The 14,708-nt window shown below is 37.3% G+C and overlaps 1 protein-coding gene across 2 annotated transcripts in view; it reads left to right on the top strand.

Annotated features, from left to right (window-relative positions):
- Positions 1-14,213, top strand: part of LOC114054063 (tumor protein D52) — a 135,426-nt gene extending 121,213 nt beyond the window's left edge. The window contains exons 5-6 of one of the 2 annotated variants that reach the window (XM_027877139.1): positions 11,104-11,152; positions 12,483-14,213. In XM_027877139.1, coding sequence (XP_027732940.1) covers positions 11,104-11,152; positions 12,483-12,596 — 163 coding nt within the window. In that variant the 3' untranslated portion in view covers positions 12,597-14,213. The remainder of the gene's footprint in view (positions 1-11,103; positions 11,153-12,482) is intronic. The other variant, XM_027877140.1, reaches the window with a different exon arrangement.
- Positions 14,214-14,708: the final 495 nt, after the last annotated feature.

The raw sequence follows: 14,708 nt of genomic DNA, 5'->3' as shown, positions 1-14,708 counted from the left end.
CCAAAGTGGGTGATACCACCCCCAGGGGGTGCTGGAATGATTGGGGGTGTTGAATAAAAATAAGGGGGCAGTGGAAGCATAAGGAAAGAAGAGAAGAAAAATTTAAAAAAATACTCATACGTGTTTCATCTGTTGTGTAACAGAGTTAACGTCATACTGATTATGTTTTTTTCCAAATAGACATACAAAATACAAGTTATAACCAATCAGTGATCAAGCTTGCTGACAGGTCTTAACATGCAAGTGTTGGCAGGCAAATGTGTCACATTGTTGGGAAGTTCAGCATGCATCAGCAGGAGTATGTGTATGTAATGACTTGTTTACAATACGATACTATACGGTTACATGATACAATATTGCATCATCAAAATTTCAATGCATGAAAAAACCCACACAAATGTATAATAACTTATTAAATTTTAGATGCATCATTTTTTTTTTAAAAAATTATATTTTTGGCAGAGCCAAGATGGCGGAGTAAAAGCAGTGACTTGCTTGAACTCTCCCCCACCCCCTCCAAATACCTATAAAAAAATGGCTCTAAACAAATTCTAAAGCAGCAGAACCCACAAAAAGACAGAGTGAAACAAATTTCCAGCCCAAGACAGTCTGGATGGTTGATCAGAAAGGTATATTGGGCCAGGCTGGGAGAGGAGTGCAGTTTGGGGAGGGGGAGGCTGCAGCGACCCTGGAGCAGGCCTCAGAGGACTGAATCTTGGGCAGCTGTGGCAGTTTCCAGACTTCTCAACCCAGGAACGCCAAAGACAACATGGAAGGTCAGTGGGAAAAGTCTATGTCAGCGGGGAGAGAGAGAAAAGCCGGTGGTCTCAGCTCCAGTCCCCAAGCTCAGCGGGGGCAGAGGCTGCCTCCTGAGCTTCTGGCCCACAGACTGAGGGGGAATTCAGTGGCTGATCAGAGGGGGATTGCAGGAATCTTTCTGCTGGTGCAGGCTTCTCTTGCTTTGCCTGTACTTGGATCTGGGACACAGTTCTGGGTGGCAGTCCTGGAGCAAGGAGCTTGTAGTGGCTGTGGAGAGGAAACCCTCCTCACAGTTCCAAGACAGAAAAGAGTGCTCATAGACCACAGCACAGGCCAGGAAAGGAGTAAACACCTTGCCCTTGATCATACCACCTTGGAAGAACTGAAAATTTACAAGTCCCTAGAAGTATCTCTGAACACAGCTGCACAAAACCCCTGAAGCTTGGGACAGTACATTCTCCACACTGGAAACAGACTCCTACCTTAACAAAGAGTTTTTAACTCAAGTAATTGGCTGGGATCATGAGCAAGCAGCGCAAAAAGAGTCAGACTATATTATCTTACTTTGATGACAAAGAAGATTAAAATATACAACCAGAAGAAGACAATGAAGCCAAAGCTCCTACATCCAAAGCCTCCAAGAAAAATATGAATTGGTCCCAGGCCATGGAAGAGCTCAAAAAAGGATTTTGAGAAGCAAGTAAGAGAAGTAGAGGAAAAACTGAGAGTGATGCTAAAGGAGACCCCAAAAAAATACTGAAGAAAATAACACCTTAAAAAATAGCCTAACCCAAATGGCAAAAGAGGTCCAAAAAGCCAATGAGGAGAAGAATGCCCTTAAAAGCAAAATTAGCCAAATGGAAAAGGAAGTCCAAAAGCTTACTGAAGAAAACGCTTCCTTAAAAATTAGAATGGAGAAATTGGAAGATAGGGACAATTTGAGAAATCAAGGCACTGTAACACTAATCAAAAGGAATGAAAAAATAGAAGAGAATGTGAAATATCTCATTGGAAAAACAACTGACCTGGAAAATAGATCCAGGAGAGAGAACTTAAAAATTATTGGACTATCTGAAAGCCATGATCAAAAAAAGAGCCTAGACATCATCTTTCAAGAAATTATCAAGGAAAACTGCCCTGATATTTTAGAACCAGAGGGCAAAATAGAAATAGAAAGAATCCACCGATCACCTCCTGAAACAGATCCCCAAAGGAAAACTCCTAGGAATATTGTAGCCAAATTCCAGAATTCCCAGGTCAAGGAGAAGATATTGCAAGCAGCCAGAAGGAAACAATTCAAGTATTGTGGAAACACAATAAGGATAACACAAGATTTAGCAGTTTCTACATTAAGGGTCCGGAAGGCATGGAGTATAATATTCCAGAGGGCAAAGGAATTAGGACTACAACCTAGAATCACCTACCCAGCAAAACTGAGTATAATCCTTCAGGGTGGAAAATGGCTATTCAGCGAAATAGAGGACTTTCAGGCATTCCTGTGGAAAAGACCAGAGCTGAATAGAAAATTTGACCTTCAAATACAAGACTCTAGTGAAGCATGGAAGAGGTAAACAGGAAAGAGAAATCATAAGAGACTTATTAAGGTTGAACTGTTTACATTCCTGCAGGGAAAGATGATATTTGTAACTCATGAGTCCTTTGTCAGTGTTAGGGTAGTGGGAGGGAAAAAATTATATGTTTGTATAGGTAGGTAGATAGAGGACACAGGGTGAGTTGAAGATGAAGGGGTGATATTTGGAAAATAAAATTAAGGAGTGGGAGAAGATTATACTGGGAGAAGGAGAAAGGGAGAAGTAGAATGAGGTAAAATATCACATGAAACAGACAAGAAAAGGCTTTTACAGTGGAGGGGAAATGGGGGAAGGTGAGAGGGAATGAGTGATTCTTATTCTCATGGGATTTGACTTAAGGAATGAATAACATACACAATGGAGTATGGAAGTCTGTCTTACTCTACAGGAAAACAAGGGGGGAAGGGGACAAGAGAGCAAGGGGTTGATAGAGGGGAGGGTAGATTGAGGGAGGGGATAATCAAAAGCAAACACTTCTGAGGAGGGACAGGGTCAAAAGAGAGAATAGAATAAATGGGGGGTAGGATAGGATGAAGGGAGATATACTTAGTTTTTCACAACAGGACTACTATGGAAGTGTTTTGCATGACTACACATCTATAACCTGTATCAAGATGCTTGCCTTTTCAATGAGGGTGGGTGGGGAGGGAGAAAGGGAGAAAATGTGCAACCCAAAGTTTTAAAAACACATGTTAAAAATAAAAAAAAATTTAAAAAATTATATTTTTTGAAATGATCCAAATTTTTAAAAAAACTGCTAAAGGGTTAAAGAAAGTAGATTTCTAGGGTGCTGAGTAATTTTTTTTTTTTTGGAAAAGAGGGCATTAGGCCAAATAAGTTTGGGAACCTCTGAGGAAGGAATCCACTAAATCCAAAGAAATGGAGCTAGCCATTTTATGGCCTCTTAGATTAGCATGGGTCCAGAAAGCCTCAGCAGGAGGGCAAGGGCTTGGTGGGGCACAGCTCTTGTGAGTGACTACAGGACAGTCTCCATTGGGGCAACTCATTTGTTAGGTAAACACTACCAGGTTGTGGTCCTTGGAGCTGTCTCTGCAGAAGACTTTGAGTATATATTGAATGGGCGAGGAAACCCTGGAAGGATAGGCTAGAGTCCAGACCCCTGGCTCTGTGTTGATGTCAACTTCATGCCCCGTGGTTGACATATCTGACAATGGGAGTTTTGAGGGTATCTGCTGAGGAGCATTATAGGTATAGTATCCTTAAGTGCTTAGGCTGACACTTAACAACTGTATCTCTCCTGCCATGGGTGGTCACCAACTTGCCCCATACTCTTCATGTGTTGATACTGATAGTGATGGAGACCTGGGACTTCATGCTGCCTTTCGTTGTCTGGACAATCGTAACTTGAGAATGCTCTGCACAGGATATGCCTTTAGCTTTAACTGGTCCACTGAACGCCATAGGTGGAGTAGCCTGAAACCAATATTGAGCTCACTAGGAATCCCTTGTACAGCCAACACTTTGACCATTGACTGAACTACACAACAGCTAGTTCTGGAGGGGGAAAGGTGTCACATCCATGCATACGGCTGTTTCAGTCAAAAGCCACTAATAGTGGGCATTGTAAGAAGCATTATCAGCAGTGGGGGAGGGGGAAGTATCTACTAACACTCAAGATTCCCATGAGGATCAATCTGCCAATCCTGATTTAAAAGGACTAGTAACCTACAGTCAATTTCTTAATAAAACTAAGGTTCCTGCTAGCAACCCAGAAGTGCCTTATCTTGGGAATCAACCAGACTCTATTGCTCCTTCGATCTTGCTCCATATGACTCACCCAATACTTCTTGCTGTTGGTTCTAGTCACGATTGGTTCACTGTTAGTCATAGTGAATTTCATACTTTGTTACATGATGAAGGAAATCACATTAATTCTTTGGCTAGAGGGGAAAGGTGGAGGAATGTAGTTCTGGTTTACAAACTTCGTATCTTCTACAAGGTATGCAACTTTGTGGTGTCTATGAATAGAGATAAATGTCTAAATAATCCCATATGGAATAAAACTCAAGCTAATACTGTTCTGTATGATGGGTCTAGTAATAAATCTAGTAACATGGGTCTAGTAACAAAGAATCCCTACCCCAAGTATTTATTAATATGGTTACTATAACAGTATCCCCAGATTTTCAAGGAGGTATAGCAAGTGTAAAGTTTTTTATGACTAGTTAAGGGTATTTTGATGTGACTTACATTTTAGAGTGGGAAATTGTGCCCTGCCATCCTACCTATAAATTTAATTCTCTTACTTTCTATGACCCTATGAAGAACAATTTTTTTATGCTGTGGAAGAAAGATTCAGGTGGTCATTTAGGGGCAATGTAGACAGAAAAATCCAGTATCTCACTGGGGGTTGGGGGTATGTGCCCACAAACTGATTTTTGCTGTGATATTTGAATTCCATTAATAAAATTATGGCATTGTTTGAAATTTACTCAATATTTTCTGTGTCCTTCTCTCCCTAGGCCAGGGAAGGGTCCAGGGCAGGGTGTATACTGATTTTTGGCACAATGGCTTTTCAAATTTGTATTTTGGTGGACTCTAGAAGTAAAATCAGCCTGACCTGCTACAAATAGGGTTAGCACTGTGTCCTTAGATACCTGGTTTACTTGTCACCCAGACAATAATACCTAGTGTTTATACAGCACCTTAAAGTATATAAAGTACTTTATCAATATCATCTCATTTTATTCTCACAAAACCCTGGGGAAGTCAGTGTTATCTTTACCCCCATTTTACAGATGAGGAAAATGAGGCAAATAGAGGTTTGTGAATTGCCCAGGACCACATAGCAAGTAAGCGTCCAAGGATAGATTAAAACTCAGGTCTTCCTGTTTTTGGCACAGTGGATAGAGTGCTTTCTCTGGAGTCAGAAGGACCTGAATTCAAATCCAGCTTCAGACACTTAGTACTGTGTAATCCTAGGCAGGTCACTTAACCTTGTTTGCCCCAGTTCCTCATATTTCCTTTTAAAATGCTCTAACAATTGAATATAGATAGATTGGTGGTTGGTTTTTCAGGTCTAGGAAAGTGAACTACTACTGGGTTTAAAAATTTTTATTTTTGATTTATATATTTAGTTACTACTGTTTTATGCAACCTGCTTCAGGGAATTTGGAAATAAAAGGGCATCTGCCCTAGAAGTAGACTACGGTCTAGTGTGAATGAAAGCTCCTTGAGAAAAAGAAGTGTTTCATTCTTTGTATGTGTATCTCCAGGGCTTAGGAAAGAGTCTGGCACATAGATACATAATAAAGGCTTATTTGATTGATTAATCAGTGAACTTGGACTTTAATTCCAATGTGGCATATAGGAACTTATTTTTATCCATGTTTACTATCTATTTTACTAGCTTTTAACTATCAATGATGGATTTTTCTAGTTAAAAAGCTTCCCTAAGGCTTTGTACTCTCCCTTACTCTTATTCCATTAATACTGTGAGTGCCCTACTGTTTGCAAAGCCCTAGCCTTAGTCTCTATGTAGCTGGTTCTGTTACAAGTCTACTTTATTTAAATGTAAAAGATTCTCCTACTCCCAAGGATGTGGTAACTTGAGATGTGGTTTTGAGGTGTAAACAAAGTGCATTTCTGCCTGATGATCCCTTTTGGAGGTGCTTATCAGTTCTTGTACATTTCAGGGTGATCTTTAACACTTTTCTGAGTCTAAGAGAGACTAACTGAAAGAGGAACCTTTCCCCTTGGTGAGCAGAAGCATGGAGCTGGAAAAAGGGAAGGTGGAAGAAGCCACTTAGAGCTAAGAGAGTAAAAGCATCAGAGAGAGAGAGTAAACAGCCATAGAGAACAGGGATAAGACTGGGAGGAATGAAGGTTGCTTGGGCTGATCAGGCAAGATGTGTGTTAGGACAGAGCTATCTTTCTGAAACTTGCCCTCCCCCCTGCTAGAGACTCAGGGCCATATTCCTGTACATCCTTTCCCTACTTGAGCTCCTTCCTGGGAGACTAAAGCCTTTTCTTCTAGGCATGGGAGTAGGGGTAGTAAAAGCGATTTGTCTGTTGGTATCAGGTACCATATTAAAAGTAGCAGAAGGATCAAGTTGGCATTTTCACTCTAATCAAGGTAATAAGATAAATGAAGGACTAGGGACTAGACTTGAGATCCCTTTAGTAGCTGCTGTGTAGAGAAGAGAATGGATTGGAGTGAGGAGAACCTTTTGGGAGGCTGTGCCAATAGCTCAGGTGAGAGGCAGTGAGGGCCTTAACTAGAGTAGCAGTCATGATTAGGCAGAAGGGGATATATGTGAGAAATATTTTGGAAAGAGAAATGACAAGATCTGGCAATTGACTAAACATACGAGCTAAGAGAGGGATGAATCAAAGATGACACCAAGGTTGTATCACCTTGTGTTAACTAGAAGGATGGTGATGCCGTTGTAATAGGGAATAGAGAAGTTTGAAAGAGGTGCCACACATCTAGTAAGTGTCTGTGGAAATACTCAAATTCACATCTGACTCCAAATTTAGCATTTTATCTACTATGCTACGTTGCCTCTTTTTTGAAATGGTAGTTTCCTTGAACTTAGCATTCCATTCATAAAAATGTGATATCATTCATTGTGAAGCAGTGTGGTATGCTAGATGGAGCATCTCTCTCAAAGCCAGCAAGACCTGGGTTCAAGTCCTGCCTCAGACATTTTTCTGGCATAGTGACTTTGGACAAGTCACTTAACTGCAACTAAATCTAGTGCAGTGAGATATTACCTCACTCTGATACTTAGCAGTTGTGTAAAAGGTGCCTTACTGAATTGGTAGAGGAAATTTCCTCACCCAGGAGGTTCCTATACCAATGAAATCTCAGGTTTAGTCCCTAGTCCCTCATTTATTGTGTTACCTTGATTAGAGGGAAAATGCCAACTCGATCCTTGTGCTACTTTTTATACAGTCCCTGACACAGACAAATAGTAAGCATTGAATAAATCCTTGTTGAGTGAATGACATAGGGCAAATCATTCACCTGTCTCAGTCCCAGTTAACTCATCTATAAATTTGGCGTAAGAGCACCTACTCACTAAGGTGGTGAGGATCAAATGAGATAATATATGTAAGGCTGTTTGTAAATCTTAAAGTACTATATAATTGTGATTATTATTGAAATTATGATTAGTAACATCACTGACTGTTTTATGATTTAGCATCTAAAAGAAAATGTACATCCATAAAATTTAGAATAGGCATACTTTGACTAGCCCTAGCAAATAGGACCAACTTTCAATCATTGATTGAAATACTGTAATAGTGTTTCCAAAATCAGCACACTTAGGGATGTTATGAACCTAGAGATTGGGCTGTCTTAAAAGGTAATCACCATACATGAGAGTTGAGGGTATAGTCTTATCTGTGAATGCCTTCCTATGATAAGGGATCTATGCTATCTACCTTTAATGAGAGGTTGGCCATTCTAAAGAAAGATGTTGAGCTTAAAATGAACAGCCTTAAAGCCAGAATAGAAAGATCACTTACAAGAAAACTGACATAACTCCCTAAGACTGATGCAGTTTAAATGTATACAGTAAAATCACAAAAGCAGTGTTTATAGCCAGCTGATTAATTGAAAAAAATGAAAACCAAATTGTTTGCTTATTTTGATCTTAGCTTATTCATTCATAACTGAGAGCAAAATGGGAGTTATGTTAAGAATGATGGTTAAGCTTTATTTAAAAAAAAATTCAATTTATTTTCAGTTAACAAGGATTTATTTTCTTTTCTACTTCTTCCTAGTCCCCCTCCCCAAAATAAAAATCTTTGTAACAAAACATACACAGTCAAGCAAAACAATGTCCCACATTGGCAATGACCAGAAATGTGTTTCATTCTGCATATTTAGTTCATCACCTCTCTGTCAGAAGGCAGAAATCATTCTTTATCATAAGTCTTCTCTAAATTGATCATAGTTCTTAAATCTTTCAAAACTGGTCATTTTTACAACATTGGTATTATAGTATAAATTGTCTACTCTTTTTTAGTCTGCATCATTTCATCGAAGTTTTCTTGGGTTTCTCTGAAAACTGTCCCTTTCATCACTTGTTATGGTACAAGATACTTAAACTTTAAACAAAGTTGTCAAATAAACAAATATTGTGAAATATTCCATGTATCTTGCCACCTTGTGTGCAGGGATTGCAGCTGCCTCAGTTTTTTGTCTTGTCTTTCAGTTTCTGTATATCACAGATCATTGGACTTTTAAGTCAGAAGACTTGTGTAAATCTCTTAGATTCTCAGAGGCTCGGTTTACTCATCTGTAGAGTGGGGACAACAGCATCTGCCCTGTTGACTTACTCTGTGGCATTGTTTTGATGATCAAATGAGAGGATGTATATGAATGGACTTTGAACACTGTAAAGTGCTATTAAATTATATTCACTTCAAACCAATTTAATTGAAAGAAAAATGTTATTGGAAGCTTTCTTTCATCTGTCTTTAAAAAAGTAAATACTTCTTACATTCAACTTTATTGTACTAAAGCTATAAGACTCCTAGTAAACAAAGTTTCTTTTGATTTTAGAAATGTCTGATGGTTTGGTAACTAACTAAATTTCTATCTCTTTTTAATGCTGGCCCTTAGTATTCGCTCCATTCAACATTCAATTAGCATGCCTGCTATGAGGTAAAGTATATTATTGTGAAAGCAAGTAATTGCAAGAGTAAATGACTCTTGAATATGCAATTCGTCCTAAATGAATAGGATTCTTGAATTTGTTCTGTTTTTAAGCAGAGCAGAAGTGGTTTACTTTAAAAAGTAGATGAGGACAGAGGAGATTTGTACTGTTGAGAATCAAAGAAATCAGCACAACTTGAATGGCTAGTATGAAGTTTCAAAAGAAAGAAATATTGACATTCTTAGTTATTGATCATGTGAGACTGGAAAGTGTGGAAGGAGCTTGTTTCAAGTCCTAAATTTTTTCTCATAACAGTTTTTCTTTTTCATTTATGTCCTAGAACTTCTATCTTCACAACCCTTTTTGAAATCTGGGGAGAGGCTTCGTCATTGTTTCCTTAGTTACCTTGTAGACTGAAGCTGTGTGTTGCTTTTCTTTCGGTAAAAGCACTCCTCTCTCTGGAGCTGTGAAGGGTGCCAAATGGTTGTTTCACACACCCAAGAGTCATGTAAAAATGTAGTGAATACCATTCCAAAGTAAAGCTGAGGTTTACAAAAGCAGTGTTTGTAACCAGCTGATAAGCCTTGATTTATTTCCATGAATATGAAAATTATATTCTCCTATTTTGATTTGAACCTCTGACATTCCATTATAACTGAGGGCAAAATAGGAGTGTTATCAAATTTTCAGATCCCTGAGGAAATCCTATTCAGAAATACAAATGTGTTTTCAAGCAATTAAAATAAGGTAATAATAAGCACATTCTGTCCCTTCAGTTCCTAGGGCAGGGTCTGTCAGTCACTTTGGCCTCCTCTGGCTTGAATACTCTGCTAACCTTTCACACATTAACTCACCCTTTGCTTTGGCTAACAAGCCAAACTAAACCCTGCTGTTTTACTTTCCTCTAATCCTAAGTGAGACACTTGGAGCCATGTACTATGTCCTAATCCTTCTCTCAGCACCAGCTCAGTTTCCCCATGTGTGATTACTCTAATTTGTAATATCAAGAGAACTGGAAGGTTTTGGCAGTAAAGGAGATGAGTGTGTTTACTCCAAGTGTTCCACCTACTACAGTGAAAAATGGGAGGAGGCTTTCTCCCACCCCCGCCCACTTCCTTTAAGCTCTCAGCAGCAGGCAGGATATGCAGAGGCATATGTGCATAATATAAAAATATTACTGAGTTCAGTAATAGGAAAATGGTCCTGAAATAATGTGAGTAGTACCTGATGTGCCAGCAGATGTTTCATGCAGTTAGATGGAAGTGCCTGTTGAAAGGCATATCTGATTTTTTAGGCACACTTTGAGAATGCAGACTGATGGACAGATAAATAAGCAGGGCTTATCTCCTCAGGGACAGAGCTAGCTAGAGTTAGTCATCAGCCTCTCCTCCCTTCTTTTGATGTCTTTTCTCTACCTTTACAGCTGCCCCATGCCTCTTAAGGACTTCCTCATTATGGTACCTCACTAGGACCTGTCTGCTGTGGCACAGAATCATGGGTTAATGCTCCTAGGTTTTAATGGGCTTTATAGTTCAGTAAAAAGGATGTCAACCCAAAGAGGTGATTCTAATAATTAGCAGGACTGAATGATGAAGGAGATCAAAGAAATTATATTTTAGAGCAGGTCTCTCTCTAATCACACTACATAAATGTTTATCTTTGCTTCCATTATGTATGATTGACTCCACTCACAATCAATACTCAAAGTAAAAATGGAAAAGAAGGGACTTGCTTTTAATGATACATACATGTGTTGTGTGTATGTGCACATACATGTATAGTGAGGAGACTTGAGGGAATGGGGAGAAACGGGCCAGGATGCTTTTTGCTTTCATGTTAGGTAAATTCCTTTATGATCTAGGACTTCTTTGAAATTATTTCAAACTAACTTAGAATGTTATAATGTGTAATTAGATATACCAAATATATTTGGTTATTCTGCTGCTCAGGAATAGCTATGAAATTTTGCCTTGTAGTTAAAACTCTAATTCTTATTTGGACTAAGGAAAATAAAGTATATAAGTTACGAATGCTATTTCAAAAATTGTTATTTTTAAATTTTATGTAAATTTATTTTTCATGTCAAAGATTTAATCAGAACCTTTCTTTCCTTCCCATAGAAACTCACCTACTTTCAAATCATTTGAAGAAAAAGTTGAAAACTTAAAGGTAAAAATTATGATTTTCTAGGCCTTAGTGGGTATTTTGGGGGCCTTGACTTTTCCCCCTTGTATAAATCATTCTCTTCAGGGTTTCTGGAGCGTATATTGTTGCATGGCACTTTATCAGATGCTGATTCCAGAGAAATAATGCTTTAAAAATATGTGTTGGTTTTTGTCTTATATTTACTCATTTATTTATAGGTCTAATTTATTTATTGCTCTTAAAGATTATGTTCAAAGTAATGTTTATAATATGAAGCATTAGGCATGTATGATAGTGCTTTTTAAAGTTTTCTGTGGAAACACAGTGTTCTCTCTGATGCCACTTGGGATCTACTGAAGACTATTTGGGGATGTACATATTTATAACTTCTGCTTTCTAGGCCCCATACTAGTATTTTTTTTTTTAAGCTTACAGCCTCCTTACATCTGAAAAAGCTTACTACAAAAAAAAATTCTGATTTGAGAAGGCAGAACTAAGTCATTCAAACATTAAGGGATGCCAACGGTTTTGGTTCAGCTGGACAACTAGAGGTGTCAGCATAAAGTCTATTCTAAATGCTGTTCTTCATACTCTCTGGAAAAATCCTTGCAATATTTGATTTTGTCAATGAAGACCTAGAATTAACTTTCTGGTCACTTATTCTATACCACCACCACCCCCTTTCTTGGGGGGCACTCGTAACTTCCTCATATTCTTCCTACATTATGAAGTCTGTTCTCAAAAAGCACTTTCTTATCTTATCAACCACCAAATTACTGTGTTAAGTAATTTTTTCAAATTCCGGTTAAGAGATGCCTAAAAAGGAATCTTTAAAACTTAGCTGCATGCTTCGGATTGAAGTTGGACCCCAGTTTGCCAGTAAACTAATATTTCTACCTAAATTAATAACTCTATCAGTAGATAATATTTTTCTACTTGCACAAATTTATTTTAGATTATTGGCCATTCTTATAATTTATTTTTAAATTATTATTTTTATTTATAACCAGACCTGTGGTTTCATTAGTATATGGCATTCCCAGTGAAGTACATCCTTTACCCCCTATCTTCTCTGCAATTTTTATATAGTATTAGAACAACTTAAATAATATTATTTATGGAGAATTAAAAACTTTGTTGTTATGGCCATAATTCTTTTATGTCTGTGTTTGGTTAGTTACAACAGGAAAGATTAAGATCAAGTTTTTGGGACTCTTAGTTTCTTTGTATTTCAATGTTCACAGACCAAATCCCCAACTTCGCCACTGTTTTAAAAATGTTAGTCATGAGGGGACAAAGTATGTGAGAATGTTTGTATTTATTTTTTCCTTTCCTTTTTTTCCCCTTTTTTAAGTCTAAAGTTGGGGGAAATAAGGCTGCCGGAGGTGACTTTGGAGAAGTCTTGAATTCCACTGCCAGTGCCAGTGCCACAGAATCCCTGACAGAACAGACACAGGAGACCCAGTGAGATTGTTGCCTTTGGTTCTGCTACCCACTGCCAGATGCTGCAAGACAGACCTAAGCACATTGATAGAATGGCCTTGGCTATGAGTTTCCACCAAATGTGTTTTTGTTTAGCTTTATGTATTCATTCAAAAAATAGTTTGTGGGGTTAACTTTTTTCAAATTAAAATGTAGTGAATGGATTTAACCTGTTTTTGTTTTTTTTTCCCCTCCTCTCCAATCTTCCAGGGAAGCACTATTTAAAGATCAAACAGACTGCATTTTAGGATGTTTAATTGAGATCAGCATATGAAAAATGAGTATTTTCTGGAAAAACTCAATTGAATGATCTGAGAAACTATAATAGTATAATTTTGTTCCAAGCTTATGATTCCTATGGTACATTGATTTATTTTACTTCTGAAAGGTTTATTTTTTCTTTGTATTTGTATTTATTTGGTTGTCAAACTTGAATGCCATCCTTTCCACTTTTTCAAGTAATTCCTAATTATTATGCTTTGGTGTGCTTATTTTTTTCCCTTTCTAGTAAGGACTGCCAGTGATAAAAAAACAAACAAAAAAAAAAACAAACTCCAAATGAACTTATTTTAATTACTGTATGTGGTGGAATTCCCCTAGGGATTGTATGCAATTATATCAAATCTATAAATCAGTCATATAGTCATGTAATACTTGATTTTGTAATTTGTACACAATAGGTTATAAAATCCTACATGATCTGAGTGTGTGTAGTATCCACATTTCTGGTTTCCTTTGTATAGATTTATTAACCTTAGTGAAAGAGTAGTAGTTTTTTGTGTTGGTATACCACTTTCCCTAATGTCTATTTCACACTAGATTAAAAAAAATAATTGGAGGGTAATTGGCATATGGCAGTTGGTATATTTCAGTTTTGTGTTCATTTGATCCAGAATATTATTTTAACTTTTTTAAAAAATTCATAACACTAAGTATATTTGAATGTCAGACTCAAAAACTTATGATTCTTAGATGTAGGTGATTACAAAATGTTAGCATTAGAGAAACTTTACTGACTTCATTTATTTCCTTCATTCGCACCATTTAAAATAAAATGTAAAGCACACAAAGATGCACAACAATGCAGCATGGATTTTTTTTATACCTATTACTTTGTGATGGTTCTTTTGAGGATGTAATGGATTAACACAACTCAACACCTCCACCTCAGTGATTTTCAGTGCTAGAGTCTTCAATTGATTTTGGAACTATTACCTCTAACTTTGAAAACTGAGCGGTGGGATTGAATACCTTGAGGCCTGTAGAGTATCCATAAAGAGGCTAATAATGTACATTCTAATAACCACTTCTTAATCATTTCCAGTCTCTTGTGTTCTGTAAGTTTATGGCATATAGTGTTGGTGTTGTTTGTTATCTAGTTTGTAATTGTTTTTGTTGTTGATACAAAATATTCATTTGGAGGCATGACTTGATTTATTGAAGGATAAATTCTCGTATCAAAACCAAATTTCAAAACTGCCACAAGTGTTGTTTTAAATAATATGCTGCATCCTAATAGTTAGAGCTTTGTTAGCACTTTAGATATAATTGATAAAATGCTCTATTACATGTGAAATGCCTAATAAATTCTCTATCTCAGCAGTGTAGGTTGTAGTGTTTATTATACCTGTTGTTTGGTTGTAGCTTATTTTATTGTATCATACACATATATATATATATGAAATGCCTTTTCTAAATAGGAATTTTTCTTAAGGGAACCTTTTTTATTACTTTGAGACATTAGGTGACCTCCTTTAAAGTGCCCTCTCTCTAGAGTAAGGGTTTTTCATTTTTTTTATGTGTATCATGGACTTCTTTGGCAGTGTGGTGAAGCCTATGAATTCCTTCTCAGAATGTTTTTAAATGCATAAAATAAATAGAATTGCAAAGGAAATCTAACATATTGAAATACTTACCAAAATATTTTGTAAATGTAAATCCCCAGACCCAGGTTTAAGAACCTGTGTTCTAGGTTTCTTAGACCATTGTTTTTTAGTTGCAGGTTGTTTATCAGTGGTGATGTCACTGAGGTTGGATCTGAGGAACTTCAACCAGCTTTTTTTGTATATGGAGGTTTTGAGGTTTCTTTGCATAACTA

This window comes from Vombatus ursinus, unplaced genomic scaffold (genome assembly GCF_900497805.2).
Source record: "Vombatus ursinus unplaced genomic scaffold, bare-nosed wombat genome assembly UNPS02014812.1, whole genome shotgun sequence".
NCBI lineage: Eukaryota > Metazoa > Chordata > Mammalia > Diprotodontia > Vombatidae > Vombatus > Vombatus ursinus.
Note: the sequence above shows the minus strand (reverse complement) of the source record. Positions and strands in the feature narration are given on the sequence as shown.